The sequence below is a fragment of the Haemaphysalis longicornis genome, unplaced genomic scaffold (assembly GCF_048455015.1).
Source record: "Haemaphysalis longicornis isolate Haplotype H1 unplaced genomic scaffold, Haemaphysalis longicornis Haplotype H1 scaffold_12, whole genome shotgun sequence".
Taxonomy (NCBI): Eukaryota; Metazoa; Arthropoda; class Arachnida; order Ixodida; family Ixodidae; genus Haemaphysalis; species Haemaphysalis longicornis.
Genome location: NW_027526225.1, coordinates 110,930,137 through 110,958,121, shown reverse-complemented (window position 1 = coordinate 110,958,121; position 27,985 = coordinate 110,930,137). Strand labels below are relative to the sequence as shown.

General features: G+C 47.5%; 2 protein-coding genes across 6 annotated transcripts in view; one reads left to right on the top strand and one right to left on the bottom strand.

Moving 5' to 3' along the window:
* LOC144163240 (excitatory amino acid transporter 3-like) overlaps positions 1 to 27,985 on the top strand; it is a 63,672-nt gene that overhangs the window by 4,210 nt on the left and 31,477 nt on the right. For 4 of the 5 annotated variants that reach the window (XM_077694109.1, XM_077694110.1, XM_077694111.1 and 1 more), the window contains exons 2-3: positions 18,938 to 18,979; positions 26,790 to 27,068. In XM_077694109.1, the coding sequence (XP_077550235.1) occupies positions 26,862 to 27,068 (207 nt within the window). In that variant the 5' untranslated portion in view covers positions 18,938 to 18,979; positions 26,790 to 26,861. The remainder of the gene's footprint in view (positions 1 to 18,937; positions 18,980 to 26,789; positions 27,069 to 27,985) is intronic. The other variant, XM_077694107.1, reaches the window with a different exon arrangement.
* Positions 165 to 12,605, bottom strand: LOC144163241 (sodium-dependent proline transporter-like). Its single transcript, XM_077694113.1, has 4 exons — positions 12,248 to 12,605; positions 11,585 to 12,064; positions 3,716 to 4,333; positions 165 to 811 (listed from the first exon to the last, which is right to left on the bottom strand). The coding sequence occupies exons 1-4, from the start codon at positions 12,494 to 12,496 to the stop codon at positions 242 to 244; spliced, it is 1,917 nt and encodes a 638-aa protein (XP_077550239.1). The 5' UTR covers positions 12,497 to 12,605; the 3' UTR covers positions 165 to 241.

Sequence of the window (27,985 nt, the reverse complement as noted above, 5' to 3'; positions counted from 1 at the left end):
TCGATAAGTTTCATTGTTCAACAACAAAATTTGGCGCGACATTCTTTCTATGCCTTGCAGACTTTCTATGGCGGTCGGGATTGTCGAGAGCCGTAAGTACTGCAACATTAAATTTTCTACGAAGAATCGAGGCCCCTCTTTGTAGGAACACATCGACCAACGGAAAAGATTTCTAAATCAAGAAAATTTATTTTTCTCAGCCGCCACATCACAGTTGGGCGGCACGGGGGGCCGACTTCGGCTAGTGCGGTTTCTGTACGGCGCCACGATGCTTCGGTTCGGTGGGACTAACCACCCGGGAGCCGGCAGGAGTCCCCTGGCGGGAGCCGACAGCTACGACGCGGTAGCCGAGCTGTTGGAAGCCCACCTCCTGGAGCCTCTCGTGGTACAGCGTGCGGTATTTGGGGTCGTAGGGACCCCAGTCCATCTCTGGCGCCGTGGCCTTCTGCCAGCTGAAGCCGCACTCGGCGAGCCTAACCACCGCGATGATGAGCAGGGGCGCCAGCCCCACCAGGGCCAGCCCCCAGCCGAAGAAGTCGGCCCACAGCGGCAGAATGTACTCGCCCACGCTGCTCCGGGGGAAGGTGTACAGGGTGTACACCAGGAGGGCGGTGAGCGTGACCGGGGCGAGGTACTTGAGCGTGATGACCACGAAGTAGCCGGGGCAGGCGCCCGTCATGAAGGTGATGTCGAAGCAGAAGCGCCTGGTGCCGTACACCCAACCCACGATGATGGTCTCGGCCAGGCAAGTGAAGAGCACGATCAGGGCGCCCAGGTAGTTGTCCAGGATTGTCAGCACGTACAGCCCGGCCTGCGCAGTTGGTGAGACCATGGCTGAGGATCAAAGTCCACGTGCTGGAGAAATTGCCAACCAGTAGGTCGTAGTTACCGCGTTCTCGAAAAGTGTGGTAGCAGGTTTGCTTTCATCTGGCCTTTCTTCGAAACCGGTTTTCATTTACAGTTGAAGAAACTGGTTGTCGCCGACCAAAGGTTTAGTTAAAAGGCTAAAAAGACGCTTCGGCTTCCATATGGAAGCCTTGTTCACTGCGCGGAAAGGCGCGAAGCTCGAAGCTTTTAAGAAGTGCGTCGAAGTAATCGCCTCAGGCATCTTGCATACGTAGGCGGGAGATTGCCTACATTGTGGTTGCCTACAAGATTGCCTACATTGCCTACACAACATAGGCTGGGACGAAGAGTCAGTTATCGCCAGAGAAAGGAAATGGCTGTCACGCCGATATCTTGAGTCCCTGATGATTCAAACTACGGAAAAACCCTGAACCACAATGTAGGCAATCTCCCGCCTACGTATGCAAGATGCGAACTTAAAAGCTTCGAGCCTTTACGCGCAGTTAACAAGGCTTCCGTACGGAAGCCGAAACGTCGTTTGGTCGGCGATAACCAGTCTCTTCAACTATGAATCGTTCACCCGACCAGACGATGTTTCGTCAAACCTTAGATTTCGGTTTTAATTTAGGCACGTCTTGATGAGTAGGTTTTGCTGCAATAAACGAATTCTATCGGGGGAAGCCAAAAGTACAAAGACCAAGCAGCTGTATGGTGTCCTGAAAACTATACACTGAGCCACTTTAAAGGTGGCTTCTCTATACTACATAACCGCGTTTTTGGAAGACGTTTCCTGAGGCAAGCATTTTCTGCATCCAATTAAAAATGGCAGTGTATAAAACATATAGGCACAGTTTTTAAGGCGCAGCCCTTTTACGGCCGTTGTAGCGTCTTGTAGCGAGTTGTAGCGACCGCAGTCTGCTGGTAGCGGGGCCGGTCGCCTTCGCTTCGTCGAGCCAGGACTAGGGGAGAGCTTAGAGCAAACTCAACAGGTTTATTTACATTTTTACAGTGAGTTGTCGAGATGAAGACAGAAGACAGCTCTTGGCGGGCCGCAGCACGCCCTTTTTGTTGACCCCCGATCCCTAGTTCCCTAGGTTAGGGACCCCATACAAAACAATGCGGACCAATGGTGATGTGTACGTTCCTCGCTGTGAAGCACCGCCCTCGGGTAGGGACACGCCTTTCAGGTATGTCGGCAGATGCACAGCACACGCACACACACACACCCTTGCCACTCCTCAGGACCCGCGCGGGCGCCGCGTATTCTTTTGGTGTCTGCCGCGCGCTGCGTTCCCAGGGAGCCTAACAGCACAGATTAACAAGGTTCGTGGAATCACTCCGGGAAGGGTTAATGGCTTGACCATTGCCACTGCCTTCTTCGCTGTGCTGCCGCCGCCACGGGGTCCCATTGTCCGGTCGTCGCCGTCTGGGCTTTCACGCGCACACGCGTTCAGTTGCTCAGGCCGGGGGAATACCGGCGGCTCCTTAATCCCTTTTGGGGCAACAACACTCAACGCCGCTCAAAAGCCGCTGCCAATCAGTGGCCGCCGCGGCGTCGTGTCGACCTCCTTTCGTTTCCGTCGACAAGCGGTGGGGTGGTCGACCGGCGGGCGACTGACCCGCGCAAACATGGCGCCAGTGAGTCATAACACCGTCTCTGGGCTGAGCCGATTTGTCGGCGTAACCGAGTGAGCGATGAGAAGAGTGGAACAAAAGGCGAACGATGAAAGAAAGCAAAGGAGGAGAGTGTCCCGAAATCGGGAGGGAAGGGCGGTTCATCGTGGCGGCTCGAGCCAGCGCTATCGGAAAGTGTGCGGTCGGGGAAGGGAGGGGGTAGTATGCTGCACCCACTCCGTGGCTGCACCGAACGAGGCTCTCCAAGCGCGACGCTTGGCGAAAGCGTGAGGGGGGCGTGCGCGTGACTATGATGTGCGTTCGCTCAGGGTGCATTCCATGGCCCCTTCCTGAGAAGCACTTCGCGCCGCCGACGCTGAGGCTCATCATCGCTGCCGTCGAGAGAACCCACGAGTGAGTGCTGGCTTAGCGCAGTGGTGCTGCGCCCAAATATCGCATTAGGGAGTATCGTAATCGCCAGCCGTCGTCTTTAAATACATAACTCATCTTACAGGTGAAGTTTAAAGAATAGGATTACTCCCTTTTTTACACCGTGATCATGTTTCACTACAATGGTGCCACTGGTGTCAGCGAGTTTTTGGCTGGCGTTAGGACAACGCGCATTCATTTTACTCTGTTAGAGAAAGGAAAGTCGAGTGTAACATGTTTTCGACGGCAAAAATGAAGACAGCAAGGCTAACAGGTTTTAAAGGTGGTGTTTCAGATAAACTTCTCCCCCCCCCCCCCCCCTCATTTCGGCTGCTAATGCTGCTGAAACGTTCTATCACGTCTCGTTCATATTGCGGCTCGTTAGAGTCTCAAGTCGGCAATAACGTTACATTCTTATTCGACGTTCCAAGTCTAGAATAGCTAGCAAGTAGAAAGTTGTTCACATGTCCAGCAAATGCGGATATCTCATGGGGATTGGGAATAACTGCTCCGAAGTTCTTCACTTTTTTTGTAGCGTTCTTTTCCACACTTATCTGCAAGGTTAAGCTTTGATTAGTGTACAGTATCTCGTTTGGCGACACTTCTAAAAGCCAGAGGGGTAAAAGCATTCTTGACAAACTGAGAGTTTTTAAAGTAAATTATTTATCAGTGCAACGGCTCGGAGTGCGCGAAATATCGTCTTTTTTTTCCAAAACGGCTTTGCGGATTACCTTTACCGTGCGCCCGAAGTCCGAAATGGCTCACTATGCACAAAGCAAAGATGAATACCTCTGCTAAGATTTTCGAAATTCCCGCCCGTACGCACCTGCGTGGTCAGCGCGAGGCCAATGAGGAAGCAGGACGAGCAGTACATGAGCGCCGTCAGCGTGCGCCTGGTGGACATGGTGGGGAAGAGGTCTTGTATGGAGTTGACAAGGAACTCGGTGTTCCCCATCTGCGAGTCGATGCCCAGGAAGATGAGCATGGCGAAGAAGAGCACGGACCACATGTTTGGGAACGGGATCAGCGCCAGGGCGTCCGGGTATGTGACGAAGGCCAGCCCGGGGCCGGCGCTGACCACGTCCGAGATGGGGATGTCCAGCGTGTGGGCCATGTTTCCGAGCACCGAGAAGACGACCAGGGAGGAGAAGGCGCTGGTGATGAAGTCCACCAGGCAGATGAACTTGGCGCTGGAGCCGATGTCGTGGCGAAACGGCTGGTAGCCCCCGTACACCAGCAGGCCCCCCGTGCCGATGCTGAGCGAATAGAAGGTCTGCTCCGTGGCCGCTCGCCAGACGTCCGGGGAGAAGATGGTGTCCCAGCGGGGCCACAGCAGGTACCGCAGGCCGATGCTCGCCCCGGGAAGAGTGACGCCTCGGATGAACAACACGGTGAGGATGATGTACGGGGCCGTCGCCGTCACCAGCACAACCTTGCCGACCACCTGCGTCCGTCAAGGAAGGGCGGGGGAGAACCAGCAAGGTCGGTGACACCGACATCGGTGTACAGCGCACACCCCTTGGCTCTCAACGTAAAGGAGGAGCTTTTTTTCGAAATGAGTCAGATCCACCTTAACAGAATTGCGGAAACAAGCAAAAATTTGCGATCGGGTCTAAATGCAACGCTGTCTAAGCTATTACTGGCTGCAATAAAAGAAAAAAGACATACTTTGGGCACAGTCGAAACGAGCCCCTAACTGTGTAGAATTAAGATCTAAATTCAGGCAGTCCAGAAATTGTGTAAATGCTATGATCCGCTTGGCCGAACGAAAACACTTCAGAAAGATTTTCGGACGCCCGTTCAGACAGCAGGGAAACCTGGTCGTTGCTGAACTGTCTGAGAGGTAGCAGTAAACATAATGATGACGACTTTATATCCACGCACTTTTCCTCACCCGGGCAAACTTCCGCAGATAAATTTAACAAGTATTAGAACAATTCCTTATAGCCTGAAACCCAAGAAATTGCCGGGCATAGACAATATTTCTATCAATCATCTGCGCAGAAATTTTGCTACCATTAAGCACGTTTTGTCAACCCTACTCAATGCTGTTATTGTCAGTGGCGTCATCCCCATTAATATGAAAACCGCTGTAGTGCGTCCACTGTTCAAAGCCGGCGCGCGCAACAAAATTGATAACTATCGGCCCATTTCTGTATTATCATGCATAGGTTAACTGTTGGAAAGCCATGTGTTGCGAACCATGACAAGTTTTCTGGAGGTGAATGACATACTTTCATCCAGCCAATGTGGGTTCATTCGGGGTAGGGGCAACCAAGTGCTTCTTGAAAAAATTTCTTCTATGCTCAATTCGACTATTGAGCACAGTCAGGTTGCGTGCGCGCTATTTTCAGATCTAAGTAAGGCATTCGACAGCGTATGTCATAAGCTGCTATTAAACAAACTTTCGTTGCTGGGGTTTCGCGGTCCTTTTCTATTGCTATTAGAAAATTCGCATGACAGGCGGCAGTGCGTTAAGATTCGTCGAACCTACAGTGATTTCACCACGATCACAGCGGGTGTTCCACAAGGCTCTATTTTGGGTCCTCTATTATTTAATATCTACGTCAATGATCTTTGCTCGCATATAGCCCTTCCCTTGTTCCAATATGCAGATGACACTATAATTTTATCAGTTGCTTCAAATTATTCTGATGTGATGTCGCCTTTACAAGCAACTGTCACAAAAGCCATCGATTGGTTTGCGGCTAAGGTGATCACAGTTAATACTTAGAAAACTCCCCTTATTTGTTTTCACAGTCCATTAAGGAAAATTAATCTTGCTTGCTCTTTCCTTCTACACGCATCTGTTTCCCATGCAATTGCACTCCAATAAATTGTACACCTACTGTAAAATATCGTGGCGTACATTTTGATAGTGATTTATCATGGAATACGCACCTCGCCTATGTTTTCCGGAAGCTTCGACCTGTGTCATGCCTGCTGTATAATATCAGATATTTGATGCCGATGTCAGTACGAAAAACTGTTGTTCATGGTTTAGCCTATAGTGTGCTTCGTTATGGTGTCAGGGTTTGTGGGTTTTGTGCCTCACGATGGAAAAATAGGATTGATTCTATTTTGAGTTAACTACTGCGTAACGTGGCGTACGACCTGGGCCTTGCCAGGGATGTTAGCATATTTGCCATGTTATCTATGCCAGACTTCGACTCGCTATTGCTACAAACCATTGTATTGAAGCATTACTGGAGGAGTAGTTTTAAAACGCCGTACATTCCGACGCGCTCCCTCCGCCCTAAGGAACCGTATCTGATACGTAGTTGCGCCACGAGATACGGGAAAAGAAGTCGAATTTGTTATGTGACACATGCCTTCAATCAACTTCCTCCAAGCTACCTCTCTTTTCAATCTAATTATAAACTAAGGAAAGCATTAAAGGGAAGCTGAAGCGCTTTCCAAAAAAATTGAGTTAGATTAACAGTTATATAGTTTCTTGCGCGCTGATTCTGAATATCACATTGAAATTTATCGTACATGAGTCCAAGTGGCATTTATCTTGCAAAAAGCGCGGCCCCGTTTGAAAGACGCGCGTTTTTCGTCTTTTGACGCCCCTGATTGGTTGCGCCCGTCGTGACGTCAAAGGAGGACACCCTTCGGCCGCGCGGGTTGTCGGAAGCATTGCGAACGATCGCACGGTTGCCTTTGCGGCAATTTAGCTTGCAGTTTAATTTTCGCACATGACTGGAAGTTTGTTTTATAATTTCCCGTGCTGTTGGTTCAATTATGTTGGAGCTTAAATTTGCTTTACACGACAGAGAACCCCAAAGCAGTGACTGTGACGTCGACTAGTGGGTTCCATCAAAATATTTTTGAATTAGGCAACCAGCATAGGGGGATTTTATACCTTATGTTTATATTAGGTACTGCCTTAACTGTTTCTTATTATACACAAAACTATTTATGCCGAAGATTAATGGGCGTTTTATGAACAATCTACCAGCGAAAAGCACGTACGTGCACTGCGCGAAAAAATAGCGTTCATGCGCTGTAAACGTACATGCGAGACACATCTTGCCGGTACACGCATAAACCAACAAGCAGACTCTGCTTCCGCATTTCCTTTGTTCGTTGTCGCCCACGCCAGCCCCGTTACTCATCCCCGTACACAGACCCACACGCGCGCGCCATTTCGGTAGCGGCGCTACGGCGCCTCCGCGATTGCTAGCTGCACTTCGATGAGTGGCGTCTTACTACTTCACATGCATTTATTCTGAAAACACTGCAGCATACTAGTGCCTGCTCAGCTTTATTGGCTCTAGTAGGGCTTGATTTTCGCTTGTGCGTTGCGCATTCTGCTACAATATTACGGCCACCTCGTTACCAGTCGGACAAGGCAGTTACGTTGTAGTTACGTTACTTTAGGTAACAATCACCAAACGTTTGTGATAATGAATCATTGGCCTGTTTCAGCATTTCTAGATTTAAGCATTTACCGCGCTAGTCGGACAGAGGCCGTATATTTACTCTTCGCTCCTAATTTTTTTATTATCATCATTATATATATCACCGACTATCACTGGAGCACTCTTGAGGTTCAGTGACAACAAGTGCTTGCCAGGTTATAATATGCAGCTACACGGAATCTTGGGCAAAAAATTAGGCCCCCGCAGTCAACACGAATTATGGCACGGTGGTGGTTCGGAGTGGTGTTTTTTTTTAAATTCCTGACAAACATCACCTTATCGTGACATGTATACTTGCAAAATAAGTAATCTGGTTGTCTTGGTTCTTTTACTGTGTAGGAATACTGTTTCCTCTTAGCCGGGAGAGAACTTCTATCAGGATTGGCCCCTTGTTTTAGTTTCGCCAAAAAATTGTTTTTTTGAACACTGTTCTGAGCCCATAGGGAAAGAAAACCGACGCGTTTAACGAAACAAGTATTTCCTGATCAAATGTGACTTGGTTTCTGGAATGGAACGAAACATCCCCGGCCAAAGTACAGCAGTATTCCCCATCCTTCCTAAATCTAAAATCTAATGTGAACATTCACGTCCGTCGCATCAAAAAAAAAAAAAAAAAACCGCAATGGAGCGGTTTACAAAGTATTTAACGTAGTGTAGTATATTCTCTGTCATCAAGCACATCCACCTTGGCGTGGCATTATTCTGCTTAGGAATACGGCATGATAACGTATGCCTCGTTTGGCGTTCGCGCATACTTTTTGAACACGAAAATTGTACAAATGAGTGCTATCAACCACAACAACAACAAGTATCATTCACAAGGAAACACGGCGAAAAGAGCATGACCGAGGCGGCCGATCCGGCCGGAAGTCCAAGTATGACGTTTTTCAGCCGGTTTTCGCCCGCGCTCTTCGGTCTTCCGGCATCGCGCGGCGAGATGGGGGCGGGGCATCGGGCCACTTTTGTTTGCTCATTGCGCCGCTTCTATTGCATGTATTGCGAAAATATTTCGTACACATGAACTATTCAATGTGTACTTGCTGCTAGTCAACTTTTCTTTTAATTGTAAAACCGCTTCACCTTCCCTTTAAGGCATATTGTATAAGTGCTTTCAGTATTCTGGGCATGTTTACCCCATTGCCTGTACAATAAACAGTGTTCTCTTTGTTTGTGAGCTAGCTACAAATTTCTGTTATATAATTTCTCTTTATTTAGCATGTTTGTCCGCTCTGCCAGGCACTGCCGTTCAAGTCCTATGAGGCTTTGGTAGGCCTGACTTCTGTACAGTTTCTCTTTCCGTTGAAAATAAATTATTATTTCTGCATCTTTCACCGTACAGCGTGACATAGTTCCATCCTCATACTCTACCCCTCACCGTTATTGCTTTAGGCGGGGTGACTATGTAGGTTTATACCATTATCTTTCCTCTGGCGATTGGTGCCCTTTCTTGATTCACTCTGATGTTGACGCGCAACTGCTTCACTGAAATTGTAAAGAATGGTATGAACCGGTTTATCCCAAAGAGCAAAAATTCGCAGAAATTTCCTTTTTGGTTCTCCAAGGAACGTGACTCTGGCCTCGATAAGTGGAAGGAAGAGTTTCGAATTCACCGTTAAACGTGTAAAAAGCTCTATAAAAAGACTATAGTTCCTACCTTGAGTCCGTAGAGATTAGTGCAACGTGTGACCCTTCAAAATCCTGGCAGTTCATTCGTTCCCACTCAAATAACGCAGATGATCGCATTCGTTTAGTTGATTCTTCCGGGGCTGAGGTAACTGATGTAGCCAATTCCTTCGCGCGTCACTTTGGTAGCACTTTCGCACCTCCCAGAGACAATGAGACATCTTGATTTATCGACAGCGTGCGTGCGGCAAGTTCAGTTCTTGATGAGAAGCTTGTATTTGAAAGCCACAAGCCCATGAAACCTTCTTTGTCGTCTGGCCCAGATGGCATTCCTGCGGCCATACTTAAAACTTTTAAAGATATTCTAGTTCCTGTTCTAACATCTGTATTTAATAACTGCTTAACTACTAACACATTTCCAGCTACATGGAAAATTTCTAGAATATATCCTATCTTTAAGTCAGGCAACCGCACAGATCCAACGAACTACCGGCCGGTTTCAATCCTGTGTGCCGCGTCGAAACTTGAGTCCTCGCTACGTGCGTAAAAAATGCGTTGTTACCCGATCAGCATGGCTTTATAACTGGGCGGTCAACGACAACTAACCTTACCTGCTTTATGACGCATGCATCCAAAGCAGTCACAGACCGAGGCCAGATTGACGCAGTGTACTGTGATCTAAGTAAGGCTTTTGATCTTGTTACTCATTCACTGTTGCTGAAAAAACTGTTGCTCTGTGGCGTCAATGCTCCGCTAGTTGCCTTACTAGGCAGCTATCTTCTTAACAGACGCTGTTATGTCAGTGTAAATGGCCAATGATCTGTCGACTACATTCGTACCAGCGGCGTACCTCAGGCGTCCGTGTTGGGCCCTCTTCTGTTCTCTCTTTTCATTAACGACGTATCTACCTCTATTAAGAGCTCGTTTTTCCTTTTTGTATGCTGACGATATAAAGGTTTACAAAATAATTAATTGCCCAGAGGACTGCCTCGCCCTTCAACATGACATCTCATCTTTCGCGCGCTGGTGTGCTGAGCAGGGATTAATTCTTAACTCTAATAAAACCAAAGTTATCACCTACATCCGCAAAACACATCCTTTCCCATTCTCTTACGCGCATAATAATGGTCGTCTGTCAAAAGTTTCCGAGGTTAGAGACCTTGGAGTGCTGTTCGACAGTTCCCTCAGTTTCACTCCCCATATACGACAGATGGTCGGGCGGGCCCTCCACTCTCTGGGTGTGGTGTGCAGGTTTACAAGAGATTTCACTTCTGTTCCTATTTTAAAGCTTCATTCATCAGTTTGCCTCCCCAAATTAGAATACTCATCTGTTGTTTGGAATGGAACCTGCCAGTCCAACCACCAGTATCTTTAACGAGTGCAGAAAAAATTCCTGTCAATATATAAACAGCGGCCTGGACGCACTTCTGTTTCGTCCTCTAGTCAACATCAGCTACCTAAGCTTATTCCCTAGGCGTGATCGAGCTGATCTTTTTCTGCACAAGCTACTACACGGAGTCATTTTCTGCCCAGAACCTCTGTCCCAGCTTATGCTCCGAGTTCCCCAGAAGTGTACGCGATCGCGCTATCCATTCCATACTGGTGCAACTATTAGTCGTCACTCGCCTATCCACCGACTGCAAAGCCTGTACAACTTTATTGGGGACAAATTGGAAGTTTTTAATGCCTCCTTGGCCCAGTTTCGGGCAGGGCTGAGTAGTGCTGTTTGTAGCTAGCAGTATACGTCTTACTCCGTTCTCATAATCTTGCTATGTCACCTTCCTTTGTTTGCTCGTTACTGCATTTTATTCACCTTCTCGTTTGTATAGCTTTTATCCTTACCTCACTATCTTCTAATTGGCTGTATGTTCACTTAACTGGTACATTATTTGTGGCTAACTCTTCCGTCCATAGAGTGTGATATCACTGTTATTACCGTTCTTTGTGCTTCTATTAGTGTAGCGTACTTTTAGCGATACGTGTTGTATGTATCATGTTATTTTGTTTGTTTTTATGTTTATTAGTGTACCCTCACTAAGACATCACTGTCGTTCCTTGGCACTGAAAATAAAGTGATTGATTGATTGATTGATTGATTGATTGATTGATTGATTGATTGATTGATTGATTGATTGATTGATTGATTGATTGATTATATATGTTCTAAATGTCAGCTAGGGGAAGGTACCTTTGACAGCTCTGACAGAACTCATCTTTCTGAGCTATTCATGTAATCAGTCTGAACCAAGTTACACAAATGTCAAGTCTGATCTCGTAACAACTGTTTGTCCCGAACAAAACCATTGCGATTATTTAATGGGTGAAATTACAATACTTTTGCTGCATGCTCAATATTTATCAACTGTAAAGTGCATAAAACACATACCAAGTTTGTCAGCTTAGAGTTGTCGCTTAACGGGCTTGTGGAGTATATACTTTGTACTCCCATTATATCTATCCGTCAGTAACAGTCGTAATTATCTGCTTTCTTTCTTATAAAGACGCTAAGTAATGTCTTAGCTCCGAGCCGCTTAGTCAAGACCGTAATGTCAAGACCCAGAATTATCTAACCTCGCGCTGAACTCTAGCGTCCGTAAGGCGCCTCTTTCTCCAAGGGGTAAAAAGAGACATAGAAGAAAGAGCCTCGCCTTGATCCCCTTGAAGATGACGAGGAAGATGACGACCCAGCAGAGCGCGTAGCAGATGACCAGGTTTCTCTGGATGAAACCGACCTCGGCGAAGGACGGAGACGCGTGCAGCACGAAGCGGCTGTAGAAGGCCGCGGTGGACGAGATGTTGCCGCGCACGCAGCCGCCGAAGCGGCTCTCGTACTCCCTCACCGGGATGAGCACGCTCACGTTCTCGTAGCTGACCACGGCCGTCGGCTCGGAGCCGGTCGCGTTGGCGCCGCCGGCGAGCACGATGCTCTTGCTGATCAGCTCGCACACGCGACTCGAGCGGAGGCGCGCATAGCAGCCGTCCACAGGCACGCCCCACCACTCGAAGCAGTCGGTCCAGGGGAGCGGCGCCTTGAACGAGTGGAACAGGTACACCACCGAGTACGTGATGATCATCTGGTAGTAGATGGTGGTCACGAAGGCGCCCCACATCATGCCGAAGGCGTTGCCCTGCATCACGACGATCCCGCTTGGATTAGTACAATGGAAACGTGAGCGAAAACATTAGCGCTGGTAGAACATGCTCTACGGTGCGCCTCATCGCCTTTGTAGCGTCGACACGTTAAATCCCAGAATCAGTCATTCGATCGATAAATCGATAAATCAGGTCAATCAATCAAGAAGGTCGCTTGCCTGGAACATGGGCGAAATGCGGAAGGCTCCGAGCGGGCCGGAGCCGGAGAACTGTCCCAGCAAGAGCTCGAGGTAGTAGATGGGCCGTCCGATAAGGATGTTGATGAGCACGTAAGGGACGAGGAAGGCGGCGCCGCCGTTCTTGTACGCCACGTACGGGAACCGCCACAGGTTTCCCAGGCCGACCGAGTAGCCGATGCAGGAGCAGACGAACTCCAGCTGGCTCCCCCATTTATCCTTGGTGCTCATTGTGGCTCCGCTCGTCTCGTACCTGGGACGCAGAAGAACAGCTCGACCCGGTCACTAACGGCCCGTGGAATGCGTGCCAGCTAGAGCGCGCGGTACACGTGGCCGTCTTCGACCTCGTCGTCTTTTGCACTGATGGCGGTTGTTTTTGTTAAATCTTTTATTCAAAAAAGGAAGGTCGGAGGTCTTGTGGGGGAGTTGGGAGGGGAGGATTCTTGGTTGAAGAGGGCTCATATGAGCTCGTGGTCTTCGGGAGGCGGCATCAGTTTTTCACAGGACAATTGTAAGCATTGAATGATATTCACAGGACAATTGCAAGCATTTAATGATACATTCACTCGCGTAGCACATCGCTATATAACTCGCGCTAGACCGCTCTTGGTGGCGAACCGTATGATAAGGTTAATGGTGTGTTCATTTAATATGAGGGGATCGATATGGGTTGAGGGATCTTGGTTTGGGGAAGTGAAATTCCGGTATCGAGAGAATACGGGGCATATCCACAACAGGGGGTGCAAATCAGAATTGACGGCTTGCTGACAGTATGGACATTTCAGGTTGATGTGGGGGTAGTACCACTTACGAATTGCGCATGAGCGGCGACATCTAGAGTCGTACTAGCCAATAAAACTTGCAACAAGAACTCGTAAATGACCCTGAGGGGGTAATCCGCTCGCATATAAGCACAGGCGAGGCACTTTTTACGACGCAGAAAGTTAAATAAACATGGTAATAGTCTTTGTTCAGTGCCTAAACCGATTTAAAACGTGCCCAATCACCATAGCAACGTGTAGAATTGAATTTGGGAAATGTTTCACAAGAATTTTCTAAAATAAAAAAAGCTCGCTAACCCAGGCAGTAAGATTCAAAGCCCAGGGCTCTAGCTTGAAGCCACAGAGGCAATCTTTCTTTGGCAGCTTTTTATGCAACAGTTCTCATGAAAAGCTACACGGTTATATACCAGCCTATGAGGTAGAATCGCGGGTTTTGGTACGAACGCCCAGGTTTCCAGTCCTAATCACGCAGATATTGTTTTTTCTAAGACGTGTGATTTTTTATAGAAAAACTTTCTCAGCAGAATTTTGCGCATTCGTTTGTTAAATAAAATCTGTTGGGTATCTGTTAGGTGAGTGCAGAGGTGGGGCGTGGTGCAACAACACGTTTAATCGCACGGGCAGTGCCTGGCTTGTACCTATCTATCTTGAAACGGAATATCACCAGAAATTATGAATGAGATGCTAAATTGTTCTGCCCCGTATTTATAAATATTTCCTTAAAGGGAATCTTGGGCCGTTATTACTTCTGTAGGGATCGTTTGCTCCAGATAAGGATTACGTTGTAACAACATTTCGAAAGTGAAATATTAGTGAGTGGTAAATAAATGGTTACTATTCGACGACAGGATAAAGCACTAAGAAGAAAATGAATATTATGAGCAACAAGAGGGAAATTAGCGTGAGCAACAAGCGGCGGCACGCAAAGCCTTCTTTATTTCATTTGCAATTATCCCTATCATCAAACTCTGTTACGGCGGAACACTTTGTCTTCTTCGAAAGCGGCTCGTCATCATTGTCGTTTGTGGCTGGGACCGTTCGGGTTGCTCACAGAATAAACAGGCCAGCCGCTATCAACTGCTGTTTCTTTCACAGTAGGCTGTTAGAGGGTCGTCCGATGGTACTTTAAGCTCTATACTCACCAGGCTTTCAATGTAAGATAGCAACGTCTGGCGTTACTTCACCTTCCATTAACGTAACGTAACGTAAACTAGCCTAACATAACCTAACGAAAAAAACCTAGGACACCAAAAACACACCAAGACAGAAAAATTAGAAACATACCTTAAGATGTTTAGAAAATACAGGAGAGAATAGCCGGATCCTAGCCACCGCCCTCAGCAAGAGGAAGCCAAGACGGAACCTCTACACCAAAAGGACAGACGCTCTGTACTGTGTCAGGCCAGTGTTAAATATTCGAATGTCGTCAGACGGCACTGTATAGCCAGGGCTGTAGCGCTTAGCCGGAGGGCCGTCGGACTGCTCTCAATACCCTGCGCTCGCAATATTGCAAGTGTTGCTGCAACAAACAGGTGACGTCGAATCCTCAAAGAAGCCAGAATATTTGGAAAATAAATGAAGAACGTATTCATTTGGATAGCTGACAACGCAACAACATCGCGAAACGCTGCATTTGCGCTGCTGCCGCGGTCCTGGGTGGTGGTGGTAGTGGTAACATGCGTGTTTATTTACAGGGGTACAAAGACGCAATGTTGCGCTTTGACGAATTTTGGTGTGTAGGTTAAAGGAATTATGGGAATTGGGAAAAAGTAAAATCAGAATGGCTATAATGGGGTAGGAAGTTAAAGGAAGTCGTGGAGGCGGGATGTCTCGAGGTTGTTGTTTAATCTCTTATTCAGAAAGGGAAGGCCGAAGGCCTTGTGGGGGAGTAGGGAGGGGAGGATTCTTGGTTGAAGGGGGCTCATATGAGTTCGTGGTCTCCGGGGGGGCGGCATCAGTTTTTCACAGGACAATTGTAAGCATTGAAGGGTCCATTCACTGGCGTAGGCCATCGCTATGTAACTCGCGCTAGACCGCTCTTCGTGGCGAACCGTGTGATAAGGTTAATGGTGTGTTCATTTAATGTGAGGGGATCGATATGGGTTGAGGGATCTTGGTTTAAGGAAGTGAAATTCATGTATCGAGAGAATACGGGGCATATCCAGACCAGGTGGTGCAAATCAGCATTGACGGCTTGCTGACAATATGGACATTTCGGATCGATGGGGGGGTAGTACCGTTTGCGAATTGTTTCCGGTGAAAATGATGCACCTGTATAGAATTTCTTGATAAATATTTCTTGGGTTCTTGTAAGGGAAGGTCTGTTGGAAATGTGATTCCTCGGCGTAAGTTGCTTGAGTCGGAGTTTCTTTTCGTGTTTGTACCGGTGTATGCGGATGGCGGGGGGTACGCTGGTACTTTCGGTCGTGTCCAAGCATCCAGGAAGGTCTGAAGGCTGGGCGACGCAGGGTCAGCGGAGGAGAGAAAAGAGCAAGCCTCCTGCGCAGCTTCGTGGGCTGAAGTTTCATAGAGCGCTGTGTAGACGACGGCGTATTTGCGTTTCCTAGTCAGTACAGCCAGCCGTCACCTGAGCTTACTTATGGGGGTTATATCACAGCATAGACGTACCTAAAGCATACAAAACCACCCGAACTGAAATAAATAGCAGCCAAAACGGACCTGTTATGGTTGAAAACCACGGTGTGGAAAAATATTCAACAGGAATAGCCGAAACCGACCTAAAAGGGGAAAACCCGCGAAAACGTACAAGAAGCAGTAGCTGACACTGACCAAGAGGCAACGAAAATACCCGAAATTCCATTTATAATGCATAAAGATATGCCCTAAATATATTATATGCGTTATAACAAATGTTAATATTCAAATATGACAAACCCTTGAAAATGAAAAAAAGAAAGCGGTAACGGGATTTGAACCCGGGTTAGGACGTTTGCTTCGCAGGAGCTGAACTACTACGAAACCAAGCGGTTCTGTGCGATTAAATTGAGGGCCACATGCACGTGGACATAGCTTCAAACATGCCCCTAGATGGCGCCACGCGTCGCTTGGCTGTGCTGACTAGGAACGCGTTTCGCCCAAGTTCTTGTACCGCGGCCAATCCCTCATAGCAGCTTGAAGGCGCCATGTTGTAAGGGGGACGAAGAAGAGGACTGCGAGGCTTGGCTGCTCAGGTACGTTCGGTGTCGCGATAAAAAAACAATAACAAGGCCTAGAAGTGCGACCCACCCCCAGATATGTCGGCTTAGCGGCGAAGAGCCTACCGCGCTTGCTGTGCACATATTTTATTCACGTCCGGCGTCTCAGCTTGGTCTCTCACGAACCCCTAAGGGGAGGAGCTGGTCAATACGAGTCAATACGACATTTCGCCTAGAAAGAATTGTTTCGCAGAGTCGCCGGGTTCTCTGGGCATTTGTTTCCATCGTTTCTCCCGAAGTTCAACGAGGGAGAGAAATCGAAAAGTGAACGACCGGCTCGGATTACAGTGCTCTGGAGAAGGTTTTGTAGTAATTGGGTTAGGTAGTGTGTATTATCACCGCAACCATGACAATTATCGGCAGAGGAATTTCTCAAGGCAGTCGCCTCTTGATTGGCCAAGCACGCCACCCGGAGATTCTCTGGGACAAACATTCCCCAAAAACGCGTTCCTACACCTGCTCCCACGGCAGTGTGGTATAGCCCTTGCTTTTGAAACGAGAATGCTCAGGTTTAAGAAGTTTTATTTAGCTTTCGGAATTTTGTTCTTTTCGCTTCGAGATTTTGTTAATGATTTTTTTTTTCATTCTGATTATTGCTATTTCAAGAGACATACACACAGGTCTTCTAGAATGGGTTGGATTAGGTTTAATATAGGTTGTGTTCTGTGTCGTTGGGCTGGGTTAGGTTATGTTTGTTGCAGTTGGGCTGGATTTGGGTTGGTTATGATACGTTCGGTTAGGTTCGGCGAGGTTAGGTTATGTTATAACATTACGTTGGGAGGTAATGTTATAACATAACCTATAGGTTACGTTGGGAGGTAATATTATCCAGCGAATTTTAGACCAGCCAGCTTTTATGGAAACTCCCGTCAGAATTTCCCAGAGGTAATTCTCACGGCTGCCGCGACATTACACGTAGCGCTTGAGTTACGCAATACCATGTTTCTATCCTTGCTTTTCTGCAGTGTGTACTGAAGGCAACGAACAATGGTAAGAATAAGCGCTAGCCGTCTGATCACCCCGGCTTTCTTTGGTGCAAGTTATATCGCAGCTGACAGGCTCGGGGGGGGAAGAGGGATCACTCTGATAGGTGTGCGAATTTTTTAACCAGGCGAGGAATTTAATGCATAGAATTAACACATTTTCTATAGTCTCCACTGTATGGAATGCTGAGAGAAGTGGCGTAGCCAGGAGTTCTTTTTGGAGGCGTTATACCCGCCAGAAAAAAGAAAAAACAACAACAAAGAAACAAACAGAGAGGCCCTCAAGCAGTATTTTAGTGATATGTCTGCTATAGTAAATCTGAAAGGTAGGATTTTTCCTGCACTGTAATATCTACATAAAAATAACAGTGCACCTCGGAGAGCTGGGCTTGGTTCGTAAACAACATTTATAGCATTCTATCAAAGTAGCAGAAATGGGCGATGCAGAGTTGAGAAAATCTCGGGTGGTGTTCTGACAGCGATACGCCACCCCTGGCTATGCCCCTGGCTGAAATCGTTACCGGTGGTGTCGAATTAATCTTATCGGCACCACCGACAGTCCTCAGCTGCTTATTATTTTTTGCATTATGCCACAGACATTTGCTTTCAGTTCAGTTCAGAAGTTCTTCGAGGTAATAAATAACAACGTTGCTATAAACCAAAATATATAGCGCGCAATTCTTTACTTCAACTTTATACAGAATTTTCTGCTTTCCACAACGCTGAATAAAATATAATCATGGAGGGAATATGGGTTCAAAATTTGTGTTCTTTGCCAGGTCAATCAATCAATCAATCAATCAATCAATCAATCAATCAATCAATCAATCAATCAATCAATCAATCAATCAATCAATCAATCGAATCAACTTTATTAACGAAATATTTGCTCCATTTACAATCAGTGAACTTGTGCAGCGATAATACCCAATCAAAGAGGATACTACGGAAGTCGCCACTCACAGCAAGCACATCAGAAAAGCCACTCGCAAGAATTAACGTGTACATTGAAAGGAAGGGAAAGGATCAGTGTTAGCTATCCCAATTAGCTATCAGTTAACTACCAAATGTAATTTAACTACCAAATTTAATTTAACACAGAACCGCCACGCAGCTGCTCCAGAAAAACAATAAAAAAAATAAAACTATACGCAAAGAGTGGATCAATGCGCAATGCGCCATAATAAATTCAACCGAAGAAGTGTAATCTGTATGTTTAAGTTCAACTTAACACGCGTGAGCGTCTATAAATATCAAGATCACGATTCGCGCTCATTAAATGACGTGCATTCTAATACTTTGGAGTTGGAATTGCGATTTCTGGACTAAATTAATTTACACTGTAATAAAAAGTCGTGAGAGTTATGCTCGATATGTTTTGTATGTGGCAAACACAGTAAAGTTGTACGGTCGGCGAAATCGTGCCTCTCTGTAGTTAAAAAAATCTCATCTCGAGCCATTCTAAGATGCGTGCGCAATATGCCGGATTACGATTTTATGGAGTGGGTGCATCTTGTGTTTATTATAGACCTGAATTTAAAAAAAAAACACACACACAGAAAGACAAAACATGAATGCGCCAATCCTTCCTGTCCCCAGTCAAAATGTAAAAAGAAATTTTACAAGCGAATTTTATCCTGAAAGTGAATGTGAACAATAAGGAACCAAAATCCTCTTGTAAAAATGGCGCAGGTCACCTACGCAGCGGATATTCCATACAAGGACCTACAAGCGGTAAGTCGTTACCTAGGCTTCCCTGGAGCTGTAGATCACTCCTACGGTACCTGGTGTTAGTATTTATTGTTAAACACGTCTATTAAGACAAAGGGGATACGGAGGGGCAGAAAAAAGCGATAGAGCGGTGGGTGGCCACTTCAGTATAGCAGGCCGCACGCCTTTGCAGCCGTTTTTGCCTGAGAGATTAGTATACCAAATTTTTGTTTCCTAAACTTCGTCCCTCACTCAAGGGTAGTAACTTGGAACATTTGCTCCGCTGAGAACGAAGACGCGGGTTCGATTTCCGCCCGCGGCGGCCGCTTTTCTGGTTGAGGCGAAAAGCAAAAAAATCTCCCACCTCCCCTCGCGGGAACCCCTGTGTAGATGCGACGCATAGGGGGTTCCGTTGTTGTTTCCGTTAGGTTGATTCTCCCGTCGCGTGAAACGTGCCGTGAACCCCATGCCGCGGCTATGACGCAACGTGGCGCGGCTATGACGCAACACAATCCAACACAATCCACTTTAATTTAATCCAATCCAAATCCAAGCCAAGTCAAGCCAATCCAATCGAATCCAATCCAATGACCCTCGCGAGAGAGTGTTCGCTATCGGAGAGAGGGGGTGAGCGGCGGAGAGCGCAGATCGCGTGGCGAGGAGAATGGGGGAGGGGTGGGGACGGACAACAACAACGCCGTATGGAGGGACAAGGCGAGTGAATGAGATGCCGTCTCATCTACAATTAATGCCCTTCCCCTCTGTGAAGAAGGACGACGTGCAAAGTGGCACACCCTCCAAGGAATGCACGAAACAAAACACGTTTGTCTGTAATTCACGACTGAGCATGATTCCTAGGCAATTACCTGAATGAAATTTATAAAAGGCCGTAGCTTTACTCTAACCGACAAACTTACAGCTGTCTCTTTCCCTCCCGCGTCGTGGGCATCTTACTGGTTGTGTGACGCGCCAACCCAATCCACTCCACCACAGAGGACACCGGACCAGTCACATTCAGCTGTTTGACGGCCACGTTGAACCCCATGCCAACACAGCAGACAGGTCATCAGTAAGGGCATCAAACCTATATCTGGGCGGGCCCGCCCCTACCGCCCTCCTCTCCCAACCCGTGCACGCATAAACCGGCAACCGGTCATGAAAGGGTGCTTAGAAGTGAAAGATACTGTTGAACATGTCGCTGAAAGCCCTTTAAGCTGAACGAGTAATATTGGCCCACGTCGGCGTCTCAGGCGGGCCAGTTGGTGTTCATCCGGGAGGGATTCGCCGCTACACGACCAACTGAAACTTGAGGCGGCACAGTGACGGCGGCGGCAGCGGCTTTCCGTGCTTTTCGCGCCCATTCCCGCTTCTGTTCGGGCTGACGCCTCATAAGTTTCCGCTCTTCTCCCTCCAAGCGAGCGACATGCGTCCGTCCCATAGCGAGTTAACACCTCGAGGGTTTCGACCTCTATACTAGTGGACACAGACGAGGGTGTCCCTTTCGCTGCCCAGTCGTAGGAATCTCATTGTACAACACACCAACCCATACCCAAACCGCTCCATTACGGAGGACAGCTGAATGGGCGCATTGAGCCATGGGACTGCCACGTTTAAATATCCCGCCATCATAAGGGTTGTGTCATTGAAAGCAGCATTAGCCTTGATGTGCATGCATGCCTCCTCCCTTCACCCCCGATCCGTGAACGCCTAAACCGGCAATGGAGGATAGGCGACAAATTAGGCCGGAAATACACCGGCGAATGAAGAGAGAGCGACCAGGCTAAGATCTATTACTATTCTTCCGCCAGAAGAACTATGACCAGCTGATCAACGAGGGCCGCCGATGCGACAGTGTTGCTGCTCGGAATCATAGAGTTTCATGCGAATATATACTAGAGGGAAATCTGGCGCCACTGTCTAGAGGAGCCGCGCTTTGGCGAGCGTTCCGTCATGTACCGGGCAGGCACGTTCCACTTGTCCTTGGCATGGCTCATGAACAGGCTGGAAAGTTGGCTCTGGCTCCACAAAAGCAACGATATTACTGTAGAAGGTTCATCAAATTTGTTTTGTAATTATAAAATTTAACCTTAAAAAAGAATGATTTGTCAGTGATTATGTAGAAGCTTTATGCACGATGAACAAAAGCAAAATATTACCCTATTTTGTTGATTTTGGCTTCCAGACAAAAAAAGCCATATGGCTAGCTAAGCCAAGTAGGTATAGTTCCTATATTCTACACTCTAAGAAAAAAGGGTAGAAAAAAGGAGGAAATCGAGGGTTTTCTCCCCCGGACCAGCGAGATTCTCCCTTTAGCTAATTACACGTAGCGCCCTCTGTACGGCCTCCACGAAACACCGAAATGGGGGAGGAAATATTCTCCCCTGTCGTCTGCGATCTGTCGGCGCCGGCGCCGAAAACGAAACCGTTCATCGTTGCACCAGAGTCCGGTTGCACTGTGGCTTTCGCCGATCGGGCGCATACGACGACTATGACCAACACCTCCCCTGTGATGTGCTGCTTGCTTGTTTTCTCGCTGTCTTTCTTTTTATCATTACCATGTGCCCGCCACGCTAACGCACGGCTCGCCAGCCGTGTGTTTGAAGCACATTCTGAGGGCACCGCTGCATGTTTGCTGTGGGCGACTCGCCTGCGCCCTGTTCACCTGCGCCCTGTTCAACGTTACCACTGCATTTGCGGACGTTTTATACTGACGCCCAAGGGTAAAAGAGGTCAGCGGTGATAGCAAACTGCCCCTTTTTTCGTCAACGAGCACGGACCGCAGCATATTGACGCATCAGTTACCAACAACATGGAGGAAGAAAAAAGTTAGGAGACGGCATGACGTCACGCAGCTAGCCTTCGCAAGCCCAGCTCCGTTGAAGCCGCTCCCTCCGCCGTTTCTCCTTCTCAAGCCGCCGAAGTCAGCCCAGCACGTGACCTCCATGGTCGGGTGGGCCGGCGGCGGCGGCGGCGGTCTCTGACTCCGGCGCTTCTCTCGTGTTTGGTTGGCGGTAGCTTTTCCCCGTCCTTCCTGCATTTGTCTGCTCGGTGATCTCATGCCCGCGTGCGGGCAGGAGTGCCGCGTATGCCGTGGGAAAAAAAACCAGCATATATCAGGCTTCGCGACAACGGGCAGCAGAGTAGTTTCGAGCAGACGAAATTGAAGAGCTCGCGGCGGCGGCGCGATGGGGTCACGTGGTGCAGTGACGCCTGGGCCGACTTCGATTTTACTTTTTATGTATAGGCTTCACGTTTCTCCGGTAGCGCCGTCTCCTAACTTTTACTTCCTCCATGACCAACAACAAAAAGCCCCCATTCGGTAAAATTGGCTGAGTGGTTGCCAGACCAGCGGTGCGCTCTACGGTAAAATAGCGAAGGCGAGGCAATAAGTATCATTACCCAAACATACCTGCCGCACTGTTTCGTGAAACGTTTTTTCTTCTTTGAGCTATTTTACTGCTTCTTTTAAAACCTCAACTTAATAAAAGTTTGCAATTGCACGAGTTTTATTTGATGAAATAACAAAACCCACCTAAGGCTTACGCACTGCCGTGGGGTATCGAAACAAGCAACGATCTCACTGTTCCTACCTGCATTCTCGGCGGTCAGGATGATATATACTTTGTCGCCGTTTCAACGTTTAGTGGTTTAGTTGTGGCTTGTGATCATGCGGACATGTGAAAAGTGTACTATATGTTGTGGTGTATACGTGTATTATGCTTGCGATGTTGTGTGTTGCGTGTATTGTGCGTTGGCAGTGCCTTTAACCGAAGTGTATGTCGCTGTGTTGTGCTATGTTCCTTCCCAATATGTGCCCGCCTACATGCGGTCTCCTTGACGTTGGCTATAATTGTATACGTTATCCATAAAGGAAGGAAGGAATGAAACTTTATTAACGATACGGGGGGCTTGGTAGCCTAGTTGGGGAAGAGGGGAGAAGGGATAGGGAGTGGGGCGGCCGTCGGAGTCGTCCGGTCAGTTCTGCCGCTCGCACGAACTCCCACAAAGAAAGGATCGTGCTCGCGGCGTCCAAGTGAGGGGGCGGAGTTGTCCATTCTTCCAATGATGTAACGCCGGCGCCTTTGTGCCTGTTCCTCAGCGGTGAAAGGCCGGGGCAGTCCCACAGTAGGTGCCTTAACGTTGGAGAGGCACCGGTATTGCACGTGCAGCACGTCGCCGTGGCTGCCTGATCGCCCTCCTCGTTCTGATCGGTGATGTCCACTTGTGGGTCATAAAGGAAACTTCCAAGGAAACGCCTTGATGTAAGTGCTCACTGATGGTGATGCCTAGTAGCTGCCCTACCCACCCCTACTTTTAGGGGCGAAGCTCCTTAAGTCATGGGTCTGTCCATCCCTTGTGTCTCGTGGTACGTGACCGCCGCATGCTTTCGGAGATGTCGCAAAGTGGGCCGCGTTGCACGCGCAAGAACCGGCTGCAACCGGCAGCGCAAACTCGGCACCGGGAGCGCGAGCTTGTCTGTGTTCGCCCGTGCACTGCGAGGGGGAGATCACGCAAGAGATCACGCCACGAACGCAGGCAGTCGTTTTCGGAGATCGAACGAGACGCAAGGACCTTTGCTCGTTTCCTCTCGTCTTGTTCGGGCACAAGTTCGCCCTAAATAAAAGTTCTTTCTTTACCGTTGTGTCCCATCCTACGTGACAAATTGTGGTGGTGGTGCGGGGTAGTCCTCGATGGCGCGGGGTCTTTCACCAGGTCTGGGCCTGGGAGCATTGACTCCGAAAATAAAAGTTGATTTGTACAATGTACGCACACAGTCTTACGTCTTTCTTAATGATGTAATGGGCGAACTTTCACGGGAGAGTTACGGTTACCGATGATCTTCCCCTCTCGAGCTTCGCCCCACTTATCATCATTCATTCCGTGGATATGGCGTGATTTTTTTTTTTTTGCGTCATCTATCGGTCATTTTAAAACGTTTACGGTTGCTTTACTTCGAGCACGCCAGGGGGCGGGCATTGTCATCTCCTCGCTCGGACGGTTGCGATGGTTGCGACAGCGACGGATACGTTTTTCGTGTTGCCTGCATTGCCTTTGCGCTGAGATTGCAGACGATCCGCGTTTTGATGCGTCGGTTGTAGCAAGGTAAGACGACTAACAACAACTGGTTGTTCTCAAACGGCCGCACTGGATGCTTGTGATCTCGAGTGCGGTGAACGGCGGGGTTACGAGCCTTTCGGAAATAAAGGCGGCATTTCGGAAGCAATCGGTATGACTTCTGCTTTGTTTACTGCGGCGCGTTCGCTCTGAACGCGTAGGCGGGGCGCGCAGCGAGACGAATGCAAGAAGGCGCGTATACGATTGGCGACATCGCTTGCTAACCGCAGTTCTGGTGCTCGGTAGGTAATTTCTTTGTTATTTTAGCGTATTTTAAGCGCACACAACCACGGTAACCTACGTATTTGTACTTCCTCGATCCTCAAACCGATCAGCTCGCTAGGCCTTTTTTGCACGACAAGCCTTGCTTGGGTGACGCTGCCAGGGGAGGAACACTCCTTCATTAGCTCACGAAAGGGGGAAATCTTCCTCCACTCCTAGGGGTAGAAACGCGCTCCTCCCTCTTAAAGGGAGAATCTTTGTACCTCTTAGGGAGAAATATATGATACATTCCTGTTCCACCCTTAAGGGGGAGAAACTACCACACCCTTTTTTCAAGTAGGCGAGGAACGTCGCAAGCGGCAATGGCTCTGCCCACGGCGGCCCGTGACTGCCGCGACAGATTTCCTTATAGTATATGTTAGTATGAAACCCTATGCTCGGAATGGCTTTCAAGCTAAAGAATAATAATGTGCTCACGCCGGCCATGCAACGGGGCAAGTTGCTTTTAACCGGCAGGGGCGCGCAGCTAGTGAACGAGGTGGAATTCGAAGCGGCAACGGCCGCGGCTACACACTCGGCGGCGGTGGTTGCAACTGTTTTGGGTGACACAATTCGTGCTGGTGTTGATTTGATTCCCCGCAATCATTTGATAACGGCGCTACGGCCGCTGTCAGCGGACTGCGAAACTTGTGAAAGAGGTATCAGTGGTGGCGAGGGGAATAATTGTTGCGATAACCGTTTTAAATAGGGGTCGGTGGCGGCGAGGAGGAGCCCAGGAGAGGCCCCGAGTAAATCTGCTTCACGGGGATGAAATCTGGAAGGGGGGGGGGGGGGGTTAGGCATATACTGCTTTGCAGTAAAAGGCCTGTGTGCACGAGATTTCGGCGCACGTTAAAGATACCCAGGTGGTCAAAATGAATTCGGAGCCCTCCACAACGGCGCGCCTCATCGCCTGCTTTGCGCCGGCGCGTTAAAACCCCACAATCAATCAATCAATCAATCAATCAATCAATCAATCAATCAATCAATCAATCAATCAATCAATCAATCAATCAATCAATCAATCAATCAATCAATCAATCAATCAATCAATCAATCAATCAATCAATCAATCAATCAATCAATCAATCAATCAATCAATCAATCAATCAATCAATCAATCAATCAATCAATCAATCAATCAATCAATCAATCAATCAATCAATCAATCAATCAATCAATCAATCAATCAATCAATCAATCAATCAATCAATCAATCAATCAATCAATCAATCAATCAATCAATCAATCAATCAATCAATCAATCAATCAATCAATCAATCAATCAATCAATCAATCAATCAATCAATCAATCAATCAATCAATCAATCAATCAATCAATCAATCAATCAATCAATCAATCAATCAATCAATCAATCAATCAATCAATCAATCAATCAATCAATCAATCAATCAATCAATCAATCAATCAATCAATCAATCAATCAATCAATCAATCAATCAATCAATCAATCAATCAATCAATCAATCAATCAATCAATCAATCAATCAATCAATCAATCAATCAATCAATCAATCAATCAATCAATCAATCAATCAATCAATCAATCAATCAATCAATCAATCAATCAATCAATCAATCAATCAATCAATCAATCAATCAATCAATCAATCAATCAATCAATCAATCAATCAATCAATCAATCAATCAATCAATCAATCAATCAATCAATCAATCAATCAATCAATCAATCAATCAATCAATCAATCAATCAATCAATCAATCAATCAATCAATCAATCAATCAATCAATCAATCAATCAATCAATCAATCAATCAATCAATCAATCAATCAATCAATCAATCAATCAATCAATCAATCAATCAATCAATCAATCAATCAATCAATCAATCAATCAATCAATCAATCAATCAATCAATCAATCAATCAATCAATCAATCAATCAATCAATCAATCAATCAATCAATCAATCAATCAATCAATCAATCAATCAATCAATCAACTTTGGAACATTTACCTAGCTGTCAGACCATAAACCTCTTTTGTCTGACATCATGGACTGCTCGAAGCTGCTCCAAAGCACAACAGCATTTTATTTCCCCATAGAATTTATATTGCCAGAGCAGTTTGGACTGCCCGCGAACTGCTCTGGACAGACAAGGGAGAGAGAAAATTCAGTTTCGTATACGTTTAGAACGTCAATAGCTCCGGTAGTGTATCACTCCGCCGAAGCTACGGACCGGGATGTCAACATGCGCGAGCATTTTGAAAGGAAATTGCGCTTAATGCGTGACATCGTCTGCTTTTTCAACGGAAACGGCTCTTGTGACGTTCGAAATGCTTGCAGTAACGCACTTTCTCCGCCCCGCTGAGGAACAGCAGGATACGGCGATGAGGAGCACTTGCAACTTATGTTGTACTTGGTACTTAAGTTGTACTTGGATGTACTGAGTGTTGGTAACCTCCTCCACCCAGGCCGAAAGAAACGCCCGCCGCGACGCTGACGAGCCATGGTCTGCGGCAAGGCAACCTCCCGCCGTTACCGTCATGCGCTCCAGAACTGGCTCATCGATTTTTCCGGATGTGCTGCCTTCGTATACCGAGGAACCACCGACGGAGAACAGGGTGGGCCGCAGCCCCAGCATCGTCTTCGAGAGCATCTTCAACATCGCCATGTTCGTATCCGTCTTTAGCGGGATCAGCATCGGTTTCATGGTTCGTTACTTGTCCAACAAACCCTGGACGGCAAGGCAGGTAAGCACGCCTACCACAGGTGCCTCAGGGTTGTATACTATGGCCAATGCTTTTAAATCTGGCTATGAACAGAGTTTCTAGACCCATATCATTCATATTGCAGCGACAGCTCTCATTGCGGGCGTACCCGCCACGTGTGACAAATGCAATTCCGTTGAGGCCTGTAAAAGGTTGTTCACTGTGAGCATCTGCTTAACAAAAAACCAATTTTGTGAAGAGCACAATGGGTCTTATTGAAAACTAATTAGGAACCATTGTTAAGCGCGAAAAAAAAAAAAAATCAGTCGAAGAGGTGACCGACGAGGACAGGCGCTAAGGGCAAGTGCCTGTCCTTGTGCGAATTTTTTTTCGCGCTTAACTGTGGTTTTGTACGGAGTACCAACTAGCTCGAACCCATACGTTGTCAGTTAAAATCACCTACAGTGCCCAGGATATTGGCCTTGAGGCTGGTTGTAAAAAATAGCTGTTTTGTGCGATCGTTTGAAGACAACAACGCGCCTTGGTGCGAAAAGAAAATTTATGCTGAGACGTGAAGGTTCGCAAATTTGTGCGACAAGGTGCCTCTGGTATCAATTCGCTTTGTAGCTGAAATTCGCGCCGCGCGTTTAGCAGTGATAGTATAATGACTGCTGCGCCGCTAGGCGAGAGCAGAAGCGTCCGGGATGCCCAACAGCGGCTCTGCGCATGCGCAGACGTTGTCTATCAACGCGCTTTTTCCCTTTGTTGTATTAAGCTGTTCGCCGCTAGGCCAGAGAAGAAGCGTCGGGGATGCCCAACAGCGGCTCTGCGCATTATTAGGGAAGTCTGATAACCGCTAGTCTTGAACCGCTGGTCTTTGCACCCACCGCGGTGGCTCTGTGGCTAAGGCGTTTAACTACGGAGACGCAGACCGCAATGGCTGTTTTTCAGATGGAGGC